This window comes from Oncorhynchus kisutch, linkage group LG11 (assembly GCF_002021735.2).
Source record: "Oncorhynchus kisutch isolate 150728-3 linkage group LG11, Okis_V2, whole genome shotgun sequence".
Taxonomy (NCBI): Eukaryota; Metazoa; Chordata; class Actinopteri; order Salmoniformes; family Salmonidae; genus Oncorhynchus; species Oncorhynchus kisutch.
Genome location: NC_034184.2, coordinates 71,003,302 through 71,021,352, shown reverse-complemented (window position 1 = coordinate 71,021,352; position 18,051 = coordinate 71,003,302). Strand labels below are relative to the sequence as shown.

The 18,051-nt window shown below is 40.6% G+C and overlaps 1 protein-coding gene across 1 annotated transcript in view; it reads left to right on the top strand.

Annotated features, from left to right (window-relative positions):
• The first annotated feature begins 598 nt into the window (after positions 1-598).
• The window catches only part of LOC109899305 (melanoma receptor tyrosine-protein kinase), a 49,533-nt gene continuing 32,080 nt past the window's right edge, over positions 599-18,051 (top strand). The window contains exon 1 of the mRNA XM_020494400.2: positions 599-834. Coding sequence (XP_020349989.1) covers positions 756-834 — 79 coding nt within the window. The 5' untranslated portion in view covers positions 599-755. The remainder of the gene's footprint in view (positions 835-18,051) is intronic.

The following is an 18,051-nucleotide window of genomic DNA, read 5'->3' as shown; positions in this document are numbered from 1 at the left end:
GTGTTTGTTATATGATCTCTTAAACAAAAAATGAATGGAACGAATTTGGAGCAGCAGTTCATTTTTTCTATGAGCGCTCAAAGCGATTTTTAGTGGAGTGGGGAAAGGAGGTTGAGCACTGGAGCGGTGCGCAAAGACGTGGATCGATGAGTGGGAGCTCACATACTCTGCTTCAGGGAGTGTAATTATCTCTAATGAGTGCAATTTTCGCAATATTAGGAGTTGAGAAATAAAGTTGACAATAGAAAGAAGATATTATCCTCTTTTCTACTGTAGGTAGCCTATGTAATTCAAAAGGTATTCAACTCTAGGTTGAATACACCCCTGTTTAGACAATAGCTTGCAATAAGAATCCTAGGCATGTATCCTACTTGCAATATGCACATATCAACCTAATAAAATGTTATTTCAGCCAGGGATAGGCCTATTTGAGATAACGTATCCAATGGCCTATGCTTGTGAAAGACCATGCTTGATATAACTTTGCACTTGACTGCTTTGCTTTCGAACTATACTCCTTCCAAATGACGTCAAAACAATTGAAAGTTGCTCTGACTGCGATACTAGAGACGGAAGAGGACCAATCACCGGGAAAAGAGAGAGTGCCAGTTCAACGAAGTCCCACCCAAATAGACTACACCTCTTACCTCCCCTGGACGTAAAGTGGGGGTAGATACATCACATAAAGGGGTTCGCCCAAGACTATGGATACATTTCTTCTCTAATTTCATTGAATATAACACATTTTGGAAACAATGCGATCTGAAACTGGAATAGTTATTGCTGCCTTGTTCTGCATGGGCTGCTGCGTGACACTGACAGCGCACAAGAAAGGTAGGTGTGATACCGACTTTGCTTGTGGGGAATTTGGTCAAATGTGGGAATTAGCACTAGGTTAGCCTAGGCTACTTAAACGGAATGTTTGACACGGAATTCTAAATGACAATGCTTCTTCTACTGGATATAACACAGTAACCTGTTTATTGGTCGGGGGAAAAGTCTGCCAAACATTTTTTTTAAAGGAGACATCCACATCATGTAGCTTAATTCCCGAAGACGTGTCACATGATTTCAATAGTATTTATCTTTATTGATCAGTAGACAAACTTATATAAACTTTAAACATAAAAAAATGCAAATTAATAGCCTACAATTGAGAGCTATTTAGCCTACTTTTATGAACACCTGCTTAAGGTCTTTATATATATACATAGAGCTCTGCAATGTTTGTCCCTGTCACTGCGTTAGTTTTAAGGCTATTTCTAACCAAAATAATACTTTTCATTTTCTGAACAGAAACACTATGACTATAGGCCTAAACTAAAGCTGCATCATCACTCCTTACACATTAAACATTACACATCAAACTTCAAATTAAATGCAATAGTCTATAGTTTATTTGTACCTAATTAACCCACAGGCGTTCCAGAACTGCTTTGAGACTGTCCATTGCCTGTTCCATGTCTAAACTGTCTTGGCACATTAGCCACCACTGGGAAAGAGGAGACCAAATCTGGTCCTGTGTTGTGCCAAAGTGGGTCTCCAGTCCAGATGGTGGTGATGACAGACGGGGTCCCCCATGGAGCAGGGACTGCCCCTTGTCCCCCTGGCTCCTCTGTGGACAACCACCTGCAGTAGGAGACCCTCTGATCTGGCCAGAGTGCTAGCTGTCTGGGACTCCCGCTAGTTTCAAAACACACCAGATTGTTAGCAGATTGTGGAAGTGTCTGATCTGGTTAGGCATTTGTCTGGGGTTGTTGGGCAAAAGCCAGGTACACATTTCCATTCTAACCAAAATGGATGGACAATTCTGGTATCTATTTTATTCTGCTCTACATTTCTTGATTTTTAAGTGCAGTCAGAGAGATAGACAGTGTCTCTGGTTAAAACATTATAATATTAGACATATTTAGCAGTCGTTTCCTTTATAAACTGTGATTTAGAGGAAAGAACATGTTCTGCTTGCCAGATGAATTCAGTCATATTAGATGTAGGTGAAATGGAATTTGTGGTTACAATGTCTATTCCCTTTTTTCATTCACTACCTTCTACAGTGAGCCACTATAAAGTCTGACATGTTTTATAATTTATGATGAAGAATGATTTTTCCTTTTTGGGTAGCCTACTAAAATGGATGTAAATTGAACTATAAAATGCTGACATGATTTTCTTCTATTTTGTTTCTGTAATTAACAGACGTCATCATAAGAGACAATCATTTAGTTATTGTTCATCTTTGAGTAAGAATAGCTGACTGTTCCTTTTCTTTGACTGGTCTCACACAACAGCTTGAACAAACGGTAGCTCCTGGAAGGACCCTTGCTTAAAGGCTCACACCCTAATTATCCTGGTTTGTGTCTATGGCAATTAGTGTTCCTCTTCAGTACATTGTTTGAATTGAATTAATTTGTCATCATTGACTTCTTAGACATGTTCCCTCTGTTTCCCCTATAACACAGACTTCTAAAAATACATATGGAATTAGCACTGCAAATAACAAGTATCATTGGTTTATCAGTATAATTGTGATCCTCAATGTCTTAAAGAATTAAATAACTGAGTGTTAATAACAACGTAACAAGGTTCTTGATACAATGAACACAATTATTTCATGCAAGTAAATAGCTAATTTGATTGGAAGACCCATCTCAAATTGGTGAATGTAATGACCTTCTCATATGACAGTGGTTCAGTGATGTTTGCTGCTGTTTTGATTCAATGGAAGCTATTGTTCTCTAAAGCTCTTGCCAGGTTCTCAATTGCAGCCGTCTGCATTTCAGGGTAATTTTATTGTGTCAAGGATCCATCATGGGTTTTGTTTTGTTGTGCAGCTGTTACATATTATTTCAATTCATTTGAGGAGAAAGCTTTTTCGGCTCCCATTTTCTGGAAGCATGTTATTCCTGGTTTGACATACTTAGCTGAAGAGATGCCAAGGTATTATTATTATTGTTCATGGATATTAATAGACCTTGCCAGATAGCCTTAGCATTGAGATGATACTCTCAGTGAATGGTGTCCTCTTTCAATGCAGAGAAAAGCAAAAGAGGGAAATAAAACAGATTGTTTTGTCCTGAAAAGTAGCACTGACCTTCACTCCACTAGGCACTTATAGGACTGGTTAGGGTAGCAGGGTAGTTAGAGCATTGGACTAGTAACCGAAAGGTTGCATGTTCGAATCCCTGAGCTGCCAAGGTACAAATCTGTCGTTCTGCCACTGAACAAGGCAGTTAACCCACCCTAGGCCGTCATTGAAAATAAGAATTTGTTCTTAACCGACTTGCCTAGTTAAATACAGGTTAAAAATATATAATAAATAAAGGTTAGGTGTGCATGATAAGTCCATCAAACTAAATTTGTGGCATCAGTCTAATGACCAGCCCTGTGTTTTAGCCTCTGGCACGTTTTCCTCTTTGAGAATCTGTTGACAGAGGACAACTAAAGCATTTGCCACTCTGAACGCTGTGAGTTTACCTAGTGATACCCTGCCTGTGGCCTCTAACAGACTGCATGTGTTGTAAAAACAGTCAAACCAGCCAGCCGCACAAGGCTCAACTGGCCTTTATACATTAAGAGTGTCTGCTAAATGAATGCTCACTAAAAGGTCTCACTTGGTGTAGTGGGGAAGAACTACAACAGCAAACCAGATAGGTATAGGTCACACACATGACTGAAGGATTTTATAGTAGAAGCACCATAGACTACCAGGTGCATGATGACATTTTTTTGTTGTTTTTGTATCAACTCGGAGAAGGTACGGTGGAACTCGGAATTAAGTATCATAAGGTCTTCAAGTGGAAATCTTCTACATATTCTGTCTGTATGTCCTTTCTTTGTGTCTGGTTTATGCGGTATCTCAATTTGAATTGCAATGCCGAAACGGTAAACTCTTGGCTCGTGCTGCCGTTGCGTATTAAGAAGCAAAGAGAACAACACAAAGGTAACACACGTTTTTTAAACGGAAGCAATCTATTTGAGAAATGGAAACATTTCTTTCTTTCTCGAAACATGTGGAGTCAAGTTCTGGGCGGAATTTCCCTCGGCTCCATTTGTGAGAGTGTTTTACCCATCAACCTGTGCACTCTAACCCTACCTGGAACGCCTCTGTTTCAAATGTTAAAAGGAAGTATCAATGTACATTGAAAATAAGTTGGTCAAATGTCAAACTCCTCACCGTTTCTTGGAAGTGATTGAATATATTGAATGTTTTGTTTTGATATCACAATTATTCTGATTTTGGAAACGTGTTGAGTTGGTTGGATGACCAGACCATGCCTTTACTACCTTTTTCATTTTTCAATCTTTTATATGTTCTTTAGACCCCTGTCTAAAGAACACAGTGTCCGTTTGACTTGTGGAACCTTAAACCACCTTCCATCAGGTGTTACAACAAGAAGTTCCTGATATATGGCCTTATATGACAGTGAGCAGCATCCAAGCTGGTAAACAAATAACTTTGAGATTTGTTTCTCTTCTATCATGACTTGGATTTTGTTGATTTAGTGTTGTTTAGCATATATTTTACTAATCTGCCTAAATAGCTCCGTGGCTGTGTCTACGGCATTAGTTCTAATCAGCTATGTCTATGGTACGACAAGGACACTGTCCAGCCTTGGCATTTGGCTCCAGAGTCTGTCAAAATGCTGGCCTCTCAAGCATAAATCGGCTATTCCCCGAATTATATGTCCTCTCCAACCAAGGAGGGCAGCTTTCTCATTGCTGTTTTCACAATACCGTTTTCACTAGGCGAAATCGAACCTTTTGAGAATTAACCATAAATCAGTATTTGCTAGAAATGAATTAGAAATCAATTTGAACACTTTAACATTTGACACGTGATGCCACATATGATTCAAGAACAATGTCAATACAGCACTTGTTAGCCATTTAGGCATCATCTGTTATTGAGTGTGTGGAGAGTAAATAATGCTCCATTGATTTTAGGCCTGAATATCCAATTATATCACCCAGGGGGATGTCACTTGTGTCTACTCTGTAACGCTTATTGGTGTTAGTCCAATAACATCATATCTCACAAATCACAGCTGCTCTGTTGGTTGAATTGCAATGAACTTATTTAGCTCGAAAAATTCTGGCAAGCAAATTTTTGGCAAGTATATGAGGGAATACTTTTTTTTAATGAACATAAAGATAAAACAAGGGTGAAAGACGGTTTAATGCAAGGTCAAGTTTAAATTAAGAGTTTTATGATTAGGCTTTTTTATGTGTGTTTTATTCCCAACTTAACAAAAACAAGTGCAAACTTGTTGGTTGGTGCAAACACTTCTAGATACTGTAGATATAGGAAAATTGGCAATTCCAAGGTAATGGAATCTCACTTAAAATGTATGCCAAACAAAAACCATTGATTTCAAAGTTTAGCAAACCACACTACTCTATACACAAGGACTACTTTTTTTACAAGTTACAAATTTTGTTTTACAAAAACACATTTACTGGAAGAAATGTGAATATGCAAAGTTGAGTAAAAAAAAAATCATCCGTATTTAATGTGCCCAAGTTTTCCGAAAACAATGTTAAATATCTGCTCTGAATTAAGATTCAATGATGTCTGCAGAAACAATGGTGTCAGCTATGACATGACACATTGCCTTTACAATACAGTACAGTAGAGAACAGTATAGTTCAGTATAGTACAGTTGAGTATAACTAATTGATAGGTCTACCTTTACTTGTTACATCTGTGAACATTCATTATCGTCCCTCATTAGGTAAAGGAATTTCAAGGCAATGTTTCTGAAGGCAGAAAAAACAATCAAAAAGTACATGATGAAATGAGTTGCCAGGGATTTTTCAACAGTATTGTTTTTTGATGTGTTTCTAATACCTTTTTAAAAAACCTTTTCCATATGTTTGACCAGAAATCAAAGCCTTTGCTTATTCCTAATTTTTGTGATGGGAAATGGTTGAAAATATAAATATGCCTTAATTAAAAAAAATATATATTCACACTTTCATTTGACACCCATTTTTACATGATCCTGTGAACTTCACATGTTAGTGCTCATGGGTCCTTTTACATGGAAATGACTAAATCTCTAGTATTGTCACGGCCATTGAAAGAAGTGGACAAAGGTGCAGCGTGGTGAGCGTACATTTTCCTTTTATTATAAAAATGACGCCAACAAAACAACAAACGAAAAAACAACCGTGAAGCTTACAGGGTAAAATACCACAAACAAAGTTAACTCCCCACCCTGAAGGAGGGAAAAAGGGCTACCAAAGTATGATTCCCAATCAGAGACAACGATAGACAGCTGTCCCTGATTGAGAACCATACCCGGCCAAAACATAGAAATAAAGAAACATAGAAAACAAAACATAGAATGCCCACCCCATTCTAGGGCGTGAAAAGTATCTATTTTTACATGAGCAGACTTACAGATTTGTTTTTTCCCCCTGGGCTTAATCCCCTTATTTTCATTTAGCAAATCATAAAAGTAATTTATGGGACAGACCAGGCTAGATTAGTTTTGGCTGGAAAAGATTCCACCAAATCCCAGGATAAATAGCTGTAAATAAACTGTTAAAAGAGACCATGGTCAGGCTTAGATTCACTTTTTTTTCATGTTGTCCTTATGTCCAGTAATAACTACAGCAATTGGTGTGTTGAAGTATAACAGGAGTGATCAACCCTCCTCCTGGAGAGCTGCTGGGTGTGCAGGCTTTTGTTCCAGACCTTCCCTACACTCCTGATTTTTACTAATCAGCTGCTCTTTAGGTCTCGATAAAGAGCTGACACTGGTGTGTTAGGGCAGGGCTGGATCAATAACCTGCCTATCCAGTAGCTCTCCAGGAAGTGTTGGCCACCCCTGGAGCAGAGATCCTCTCTTGTCTTGAGTTTCGAGTATACTATCTCAAACCTGGTGCTAGATAGTTGTTCTCTTCAAGTTGTCTGAGTCCTATCAGTGTCAAAACAGGTTTAACTCAGATATACGCCAACACACTTTCAATATATGGCTCTTTTATAGATGTAATATAAGTCATGTGAATTTTAAGCAATGACCGCAACGTTTACTCTCCAATAACCCTTAGAAAACACACTGACAAACAAACCATTATGCTATTTTATTTAATCTGAGGCACTTCAGTGTTTCTATAGATACTACCTCCTCCTTGTTAACTGCACTATCTAATTTAAAGCAGCCTTAATGTAATTTGCTCAAATTCAATATAAAGCTGCTGTTACACATTTCTGTCTTTCTTGGCAACATTCTTGGACCTAAAGGGGGACTGCTCAGTGAATAATATTATTGTCTCTCGCTACATACGCTGTGAGAGACAGGGAGACTTTATCTGATATTCTCGAGTCCAAGGGTTGCGAAATTCCAGATTGGGGGCTGAAAAAACAACTTCCTGTCACTGGGTTGATTCTTCTTATGTGGTGTTCTTTTCATATGTAATGTTTTCAGACCAGTCAGTCATGGTGATGGAATGCGAGACATTCACCTGGAAGAGAATCATTTTCGTGATCCTATTGAGATAAGAAGCAAAAAAGCCCTTCTCCTATTCTTTCAGAGGTGTCAGATTGCGGATGGCATTTTTTGGGGGGTGAAAGATTCCACCTAGACCCAATGCTTCGAATTCATCTGGATCTAAGATTGTTATCACGTAGTGTACCACACCTTCTCATTCACAAAAGACAGGAAATTCATCCAAAATAGAGTCAAAAGAATGGCAGGATGAAATATATGACAATGAATATGTGACAGAGTGAATCCAGTTGTGAGACTTACTGGATGTGTGACATGACTATATGTTGCGTCTCTAATATGTCTCTAACGTCTCTACCCACTGGGCACACACTGGTTGAATCAACATTGTTTCCACGTAATGTCGTTGAACCAATGTGGAATAGACGTTGAATTGACATCTGTGCCAAGTGGGTAATATGTTTGAAGATCTAAACAATTATGTTGATTTTTCTTTCCTCAATTTGAATCTTCCTCCCTGCTTTGACAAACAAGGCTTGTTTTTTTAATTTTTTATCCTCATTGCCATGACATGTTGAAACATCAGGGTCACCAGCCTCTGGCTCAGTTCAGTGTTCATTTTTGACAAATTTCACCTTTTGTATTAACTAGGGTCTGGTTTTCAGTGAGGTCTAGCGTAATTTCCAGATGAATAAATGAATCCCAACTCAAATATCCTTTATCTGCCATAGAGCACATCCTAATGTCGAAATACCAGGCGTTTGTTAAACAAGACATAGTGTACATAACAAGTGATAGATGGGTCACTTGACTCGTGCTTGATGTGGGAGGACAGGACAAACACTTTTGAACGGCTGCTCTACATCAGGATCGATAATGCACTTGCGACACTAAGTGGTGGGCGTCAATGTTAATAATCTCCTGTAAATCTCATTGATTCGTCCCTAGCAAACCTATCGATTTCCCACCCAAAAAGGTTTGTTTGACCGACATATGTCGGACTCCCGCAAATGCACACAAAGTGATGTTCTGCATTCTAAAGTGATATGCCAAGTTGCTAATGTACATGTGTTATCCATCGTAGGGTCTGGCTGTAGAGATTTAGAGCAGTGACACCAATGCTGATGCTTTGTTATTTGACACTTATTGATTGTGAATGATGACCCACACTTGAGGTGACGGATGTGCAAACAAGTGCCAAGTTGCCTCCTCTTGCAGGAAATGACCAACGTTCATGTGTGTTCATGCATGCCAAGGCAAGACAATGACAAGTTAGCTAAAGCCAAAACAGACTGGCACCCAAGCTAGTCAAGCAAAACCCCACAATTCTACAGACGGTAAAACTCTAGAAAGAGATTCAGAATTGGTAACGCCCTCTATTCTTGATGATACCACGTTCCCACAGTAGACACATTCATGAGAGAAAAGCATCGACTAGGGGGGGGTGAGAGAGATAGAGAGAGTAGAGTCAAAAGGATGACAGGATGAAATATGACTTACTGGATGTGTGTGGTGGGGGGGACTGGAAAAAGAGCTGAGCGAGTGATACAGATAAAGAAGATAAGGAGAAAGAGGGGGAGAGAGAGAGAGAGAGAGAGAGGGACAGAGAGAGAGAGAGAGAGAGAGAGACGAGAGTGCTTAGGGTTAAACGGCAAAGCACAGAGAACAGGGTCGCCGGTCATTTGGAAAAGGGTAAACAACAGAAAGTCCAAGTTCTCTGGCCTTGAGAGGGGAACACTGGGGATAAATATGTTGGCCAATTATCTGAACCATGTGCTTCTGCTGCTCCAAATGCAGCCTCCTGCCTACCGCTGAGATTTTCACGCTTTTCATTAACAAGAATCAAGGGGGATACGGTTAGAGTTATCAGCCCACAGCATATTTACAGTATATTAGTGCCTCAATGTGATTGGCTTATGCTAAAACACTTATCCCTACAACAACCTTCCTGCACTGTGCACACTGCATCAGAAAGACTTGTCTGTCAAATACTAAAGCTGTGATTGACAGTGTTACCCCTTTACTTTATTGTGCCAGACACATACAAGCTATCTGCCCTTTTCAGCTTAGAATACCCACCGATTAAACTTCAGTAAGATTAGCACTTGTGAACTGATTAAATTGGTGTCAGCTGACCAGTCACAGTCAGTAATACCCAAGGATCAGGGAACCCTGTTTTAGTAGAAGAATGTTGTAGAGATGGAATGCACATTAACTCTATTATTGAGTTAATGAGGGGTGGCTAATGGCTATCATGCGCTTTCCTCGTAATAAGTGTCTACCAACAATGGAATAGGCTCACTTTAATACATACAGATGTAGGATCTTAATTTGATCACCCTGTTGCAGAAGAACTTTCATGCAATGCAGGAGATGTAAAACTTGTAGTGTATATTTGAGGTTTAAAAAGGATTCTGAAGTTTGTAATTTCCACCGACTTGATTTCCCTTACAAAAAATGTATTAACCCCTACAAAAATGGCCATTAATTATAATTCACATAATAATTCACATTTCCTGTTGCTGCATGATTATTTTCCTGCTCTAGCAAACTGTCTCAAATTAAGATCCTACACACATACTACATATAGTTACAGTGTCTTCAGAAAGCATTCATACCCCTGACTTATTCCACATTTTGTTGTGTTACAGGCTGAATTCAAAATTGATTTTTTATTTATTTTATTTTGAATTAATTTTTTACACACAATAGCCCATTTTACACACAATAGCCCATAATGACAATGTGGAAACAATGTGGAAACAATGTGGAAACATGTTTTTAGAAGTGTTTCCAAATGTATTAAAAATTATTTCTTGAAATACAGAAATATCTCATTTACGTAAGTATTCACAACCCTGAGTGGATACTTTGGCAGTGGTTACAGCTGTGAGTCATTCGGGGTAAGTCTCTAAGAGCTTTCCACACCTGGATTGTGCAACATTTGCACATTACTCTTTAAAAGATTATTCAAGCTCTGTCACATTGGTTGTTGATCATTGCTAGACAATCATAATCAGGTCTTGCCATAGATTTTCAAGTAGATTTAAGTCAAAACTGTAACTCGGCCACTCAGGAACATTCACTGTCTTCTTGGTAAGCTACTCCAGTGTAGATTTGGCCTTGTGATTTAGGTTATTAACCTGGTGAAAGGTGAATTAATCTCCCAGTGTCTGGTGGAAAGAAGACTGAACCAGGTTTTCCTCTTGGATTTTGCCTGTGCTTAGCTCTTTTTTTTATCCTGAAAAACTCCCCAGTTCTTAACAATTACAAGCATATACCCATGACATGATGCAGCCACCACTATGCTTGAAAATATGAAGAGATTTTCCAGAAACATAACACTTTGTATTCAGGACAAAAAGTGAATTGCTTTGGCACATTTTTGCTGTATTACTTTAGTGCCTTAATGCAAACAGGATGTATACTTGAATTCTGTACAGGCTTTCCATCTTTTCACTCTGTCAATTGGAGTAGTATTGTGGAGTATTTACAATGTTGTTGATCCATCCTCAGTTTTCTCCTATCACAGCCATTAAAGTCTGTAACTGTTTTAAAGTCACTGTTGGCCTCATGGTGAAATCCCTGAGCGTTCCTTCCTCTCTGGCAACTGAGTTAGGAAGGATGTACTTGTCTTTGCAGTGACTGGGTGTATTGATACACCAGCCAAAGTTTAATTAATAACTTCAGCATGCTCAAAGGGATATTCAATGTCTGCTTTTTTATGTTTACCCAATAGGTGCCCTTCTTTGCGAGGCATTGGAAAACCTCCCTAGTCTTTGTGGTTTAAACTGTGTTTGAAATGTACTGCTTGACTGAAGGACCTTACAGATATCAAATCAATCTTTATTTGTCACCTGCGCCAAATACAATCATTTGATTTGAGATAATTGTATGTGTGGGGTACAGAGATGAGATAGTCATTCAAAAATGATGTTAAACGCTATTACAGCACACAGATTCCATGCAACTGATTATTTGGCTTGTTAAGCACATTTTTACTCCTGAACTTATTTAGGCTTGCCATAACAAAGGGGTTGAATACTTTTCATTTTTAATTAATTTGTAAAAATGTCTAAAAAGAAAGCTCAACTTTGACATTAAGAGGTATTGTGTGTAGGTCAGTGACAAACAAATCTAAATCATTTTTATATTCAGGCTGTAACACAACAAAATGTGGAAAATGTCAAGGGGTGTGAATACTTTCTGAAGGCTCTGTCCATTTGCATCAGCAATTGCTCCATAACCTGTCATCCAGGTTCACAATCCAGCATTAGCATCAAATATCCCCCATGATATGCAACTTTTCAGGGATGTTAGGAACCAGTATACACAAACAGTTAGGAAAGCTAAGGCTAACGTTTTCAAGCAGAAATTTGCATCCTGTAGCACATACTCAAAAAAGTTCTGGGACACTGTGAAGTCCATGGAGAATAAGAGCACCTCCTCCCAGCTGCCCACTGCACTGAGGCTAGGAAACACTGTCACCACCGATAAATCCATTATAATTAAGAAGTTCAATAAGCATTTTTTACAGCTGGCCATGCTTTCCACCTGGCTACCCCTACCCCGGTCAACAGCCCTGCACACCCCACAGCAACTCGCCCAAGCCTCCCATTTCTCCTTCACCCAAATCCAGATAGCTGATGTTCTGAAAGAGCTGCAAAATCTGGACCCCTACAAATCTACCGGGCTAGACAATCTGGACCCTCTATTACTAAAATGATCTGCCAAAATTGTTGCAACCCCGATTACTAGCCTGTTCAACTTCTCTTTCGTATCGTCTGAGATTCCCAAAGATTGGGAAGCAGCCGCGGTCACCCCCCTCTTCAAAGGGGGAGACACTCTAGACCCTAACTGCTACAGACGTATATCTATCCTACCCTGCCTTTCTAAGGTCTCCGAAAGCCAAGTTAACAAACAGATTACCGACCATTTGGAATCCCACCGCACCTTCTCCTCTATGCAATCTGGTTTCAGAGCTGGTCACGGGTACACCTCAGCCACGCTCAAGGTCCTCAACGATATCATAACCGCCATCGATAAGAGACAATACTGTGCAGCCGTATTCATCAACCTGGCCAAGGCTTTCAACTGTCAATCGCCACATTCTTATCGGCAGACTCAACAGCCTTTACAGTGGGCAAAAAAGTATTTAGTCAGCCACCAATTGTGCAGTCACAAGACAGTGTGCTTTTGCCGGCGTTCTGGTAAGTAGCTTGCTAGCTAACTGTCACGCCACAGATGAAAGGTTACCAGTATCTTCGGTCGTATGATCTGCTTGAACTACTGTAGCTGGTTTAAGGTTTGTAAACAAAGCCAAAGCAAAGCATAGGTGCATGTGATGACAGTTTTAAGGTGGTATATTGCTGTACTACATTTCTGGCTTTATTTTTTTTAAATATATTTTTTAAATTTGATTTATTTAACTTTTATTTAACCTGGTAGGCTAGTTGAGAACAAGTTGTCAATTACAACTGCAACCTGGCCAAGATAAAGCAAAGCAGTTCGACACATACAACAACGCAGAGTTACACATGGAATAAACAAACATAAAGTGAATAATACAGTAGAAAAAGTATATATACAGTGTGTGCATATGAGGTAAGATAAGGGAGGTAAGGCGATAAATAGGCCATGGTGGCGAAGCAATTACAATATAGCAATTAAACACTGGAATGGTAAATGTGCAGAAGATGAATGTGCAAGTAGAGATACTGGGGTGCAAAGGAGCAAGATAAATAAATAACAGTATGGGGATGAGGTAGTTGGATGGGCTATTTACAGATGGGCTAGGTACAGGTTCAGTGATCTGTGAGCTGCTCTGACAGCTGGTGCTTAAAGCTAGTGAGGGAGATATATGTCTCCAGCTACAGTGATTTCTGCAGTTTGTTCCAGTCATTGGCAGCAGAGAACTGGAAGAAAAGGCGGCCAAAGGAGGAATTGGCTTTAGGGGGGAACCCGTGAGATATACCTGCTGGAGCACGTGCTACGGGTGGATGCTGCTATGGTGACCAGTGAGCTGGGACAAGGCGGGGCTTGACCTAGCAGAGACTTGTAGATGACCTGGAGCCAGTGGGTTTGGCGACGAGTATGAAGCGAGGGCCAGCCAACGAGAGCGTACAGGTCGCAGTGGTGGGTAGTATATGGGGCTTTGGTGACAAAACGGATGAGACTGTGATAGACTGCATCCAATTTGTTGAGTAGAGTGTTGGAGGCTATTTTGTAAATCGAGTCGGCCCGAGAATTGAACACCGTGGCATGCCCATAGAGACTGCCATAGGTCCGGACAACAGGCCCTCCGATTTGCCACATTGATCTCTATCAGACAAGTAGTTGGTGAACCAGGTGAGGCAATCATTCGAGAAATACAGTGGGGCAAAAAAGTATTTAGTCAGCCACAAATTGTGCAAGTTCTCCCACTTAAAACGATGAGAGAGGCCTGTAATTTTCATCATAGGTACACTTCAACTATGACAGGCAGAATTTGGAAAAACAAATCCAGAAAATCACATTGTAGGATTCTTTATGAATTTATTTGCACATTATGGTGGAAAATAAGTATTTGGTCACCTACAAACAAGCAAGATTTCTGGCTCTCACAGACTTCTTCTTTTGAGGCTCCTCTGTCCTCCACTCGTTACCTGTATTAATGGCACCTGTTTGAACTTGTTATCAGTATAAAAGACACCTGTCCACAATCCCAAACAGTCACACTCCAAACTCCACTATGGCCAAGACCAAAGAGCTGTCAAAAGACTGAATCTGCAATAGGTAAGCAGCTTGGTTTGAAGAAATCAACTATGGGAGCAATTATTAGGAAATGGAAGACATACAAGACCACTGATAGTCTCCCTCGATCTGGGGCTCCATGCAAGATCTCACCCAGTGTGGTCAAAATGATCACAAGAACGGTGAGCAAAAATCCCAGAACCACACGGGGGGACCTAGTGAATCACCTGCAGAGAGCTGGGACCAAAGTAACAAAGCCTACCATCAGTAACACACTACGCCGCCAGAGACTCAAATCCTGCAGTGCCAGACGTGTCCCCCTGCTTAAGCCAGTACATGTCCAGGCCCGTCTGAAGTTTGCTAGAGAGCATTTGGATGATCCAGAAGACGATTGGGAGAATGTCATATGGTCAGATGAAACCAAAATATAACTTTTTGGTAAAAACTCAACTCGTCGTGTTTGGAGGACAAAGAATGCTGAGTTGCATCCAAAGAACACCATACCTACTGTGAAGCATGGGGGTTGAAACATCATGCTTTGGGGCTGTTTAACTGCAAAGGGACCAGGACGACTGATCCGTGTAAAGGAAAGAATGAATGGGGCCATGTATCGTGAGATTTTGAGTGAAAACCTCCTTCCATCAGCAAGGGCATTGAAGTTGAAACGTGGCTGGGTCTTTCAGCATGACAATGATCCCAAACACACCGCCCGGGCAACGAAGGAGTGGCTTCGTAAGAAGCATTTCAAGGTCCTGGAGTGGCCTAGCCAGTCTCCAGATCTCAACCCCATAGAAAATCTTTGGAGGGAGTTGAAAGTCCGTGTTGCCCAGCAACAGCCCCAAAACATCACTGATCTAGAGGAGATCTGCATGGAGGAATGGGCCAAAATACCAGCAACAGTGTGTGAAAACCTTGTGAAGACTTACAGAAAAGGGCATATAAAAGGGTATATAACAAAGTATTGAGAAACATTTGTTATTGACCAAATACTTATTTTCCACCATCATTTGTAATTGACCCTTAAAAATTATATTTTGCCATTCTAGTGTATGGGTTGTTGACTTACAGTGGATGTAGCTTGTGTCATGATGAGTAGGAGGAGGATGGTATTATTATTTTCCATCTCCCTTTGTCTTTCCACTACTCTGTCTGCACAGCTTCCCAGGCAACCGCCACAGCAGGAATGCCTTGATACATAATCAGCTTTCCCAAGGTAAAGGGGGGATATGCTGTGAAGCCTAGGAAGACAGACCCAGCAGAGTCGCAGTTATTCATTTAAAATCTGCATCAATTGAGCATTTCAGGCACACAAAAACAAGAAAGAAAAGTTGCATGACCAAATATTGCATATTTCATATTGAGTACTTTTTAAAAAATCACATCAACACTACAACAAATTGCTTGCATCATAACAGTAAATGAAAGGAAATTAAATTCACTGCCCATTTAACAAACATTTCTCTTTTCAAGAACATTACATTATGTAGATGGGCTCCTGGATCTCTTTTTAACGAGGTCACCCTTGATCCAGCGCCAGAGGTGGGGAAGCTGCGAGCTGTCCATCCCAGGACCCCTGTCTGTCCAGTGTGAGAGGTCTGGCAAGGAGGCCATAACTGGATTGGTCTCCCGCTTCAATCTTGGGGGCGACTGAAGCCAAGTGGGTGACTGAAGCTTGGATGATTGAAGCGGGGTACTTGGATCCTCCTCTCCTCCCCATCAATCTCTGTAGTTGGTTGCATTTCCTAAAGCCTAAGTAAATCACTTTTATGTGATATGATATCAGATTTTGTTACTTTGTATGTATATTTTTTCAAGCATTCAGACGGGACATGAGTGCCACAAATTGTACGAATCAATGGATCCTGCACACTGTAGGGTGACCGGATTCCTATATTAGGCCTATGGCTCTTTTCTTTCTGTCAAATGATGTCTCACCATTATTTCTCATCTGTTCATGTAGATCAATATTTCAGCTATTCTGACCTACTGCAAATGATCAAATAAATGTCTGATCAATACATACAGTTCTGAACATATTGTCATCTATAATGCTAATGCAGAGGCACCAATACATTGTCCAGTATATGTTTTGTATCCTGTGTTCATGTACATGCTCTTATGTCTAAACTTCTAAGGTGACTCAGGCTTTACTAATTATTGTGAAGTGTATTAGTGAACTGTATTCTGCAGTTCTGTTGTTTGTCTGATATCCAAACGGTCCATGATCAGCACTGTTGACATTTTGCAGAGAAAGTGTGGTTGAGGCATACTATTTAGGCTCAGAATGACATGTGGCCCATTGTTTATCTCCTCATCAATGACATGGCTGCGACTTGTATGCTATAGTCGGCTGGCCCTCGCTACATATTCGTCGCCAGACCCACTGGCTCCAGGTCATCTACAAGTCTATGCTAGGTAAAGCTCCGCCTTATCTCAGCTCACTGGTCACGATGGCAACACCCATCCGTAGCACGCGCTCCAGCAGGTGTATCTCACTGATCATCCCTAAAGCCAACACCTCATTTGGCCGCCTTTCGTTCCAGTACTCTGCTGCCTGTGACTGGAACGAATTGCAAAAATCGCTGAAGTTGGAGACTTTTATCTCCCTCACCAACTTCAAACATCAGCTATCTGAGCAGCTAACCGATCGCTGCAGCTGTACATAGTCTATTGGTAAATAGCCCACCCTTTTCACCTACCTCATCCCCGTACTGTTTCTATTTATTTACTTTTCTGCTCTTCTGCACACCAATATCTCTACCTGTACATGACCATCTGATCTTTTATCACTCCAGTGTTAATCTGCAAAATTGTAATTATTTGCCTACCTCCTCATGCCTTTTGCACACATTGTATATAGACCCCCCCTTCGTTTTCTACTGTGTTATTGACTTGTTAATTGTTTACTCCATGTGTAACTCTTTGTTGTATGCTCACACTGCTATGCTTTATCTTGGCCAGGTCGCAGTTGCAAATGAGAACTTGTTCTCAACTAGCCTACCTGGTTAAATAAAGGTGAAATAAAAAAAAAAAAAAAAAAATGGCCTAATGTTTACCTTGGTACCTGGCAACGACCACAAGAGTGTTTCAAAGAGCTGCCAGTCAAGCTCCCTGACCAATCAGGCTGTTCTTTCAGGCTTTCTGATAGTTAGAAATGAGAGAAGGTACAATTTCTTCAATTCTGAGCATTTTCATATAAAAAACATATTACCGGTGATGTTTTAGTCATTCAAAGGCTAGTATTACTTGGGAAATAGGATGCCTGTGTGGAACCTTATAAGACAGCAGGATTGAGGGGCATTCAGCACAACGGGCATTTTTAGCAAGAACATTGAATGAAACGAAAAGGCCCTTTCCTCTCATTATTTCTTCCCCCTTGTTCAGCCAGCAGTCTGAGAGACTGTTTAAAGAGACAGCGGAGGTGAGTGGGAAAGGCGCAGTTAGTCCATTCATCCCATTTCCTATGCGAATGAATGACTGGGACCAGGTGTGTTTCTGTAATATAGAGAAAGTGTCAGTGTGTGCATGTGTGCACTTGTGTTTGTGTGCGTGCGTGTTTGCGTAGACTGTACAAACCCTCTGTGACCGTGAAGCTCCTCTTATCTCAACAACCAGTGTCCACTCACTCTTCCATCTCCCTTCCTCCCCTCCCTCCATCCCTTTCTAGCACTGCCCAAAGGATACATGGCATAGACTCAGGGAATTCCACACTTCTCTGTGAGGAGGGAGGGGAGAGGCAGGCACACAGGGTGGACAGAGGAGAACTCTGAGGGAGGAGAGAGGTCATCTGTGGACCGTTACACATGGAAACTATGACTGGAACTTTAGTTCTATATTTTCAGCTAAGACAAATCCCTTTCAATGC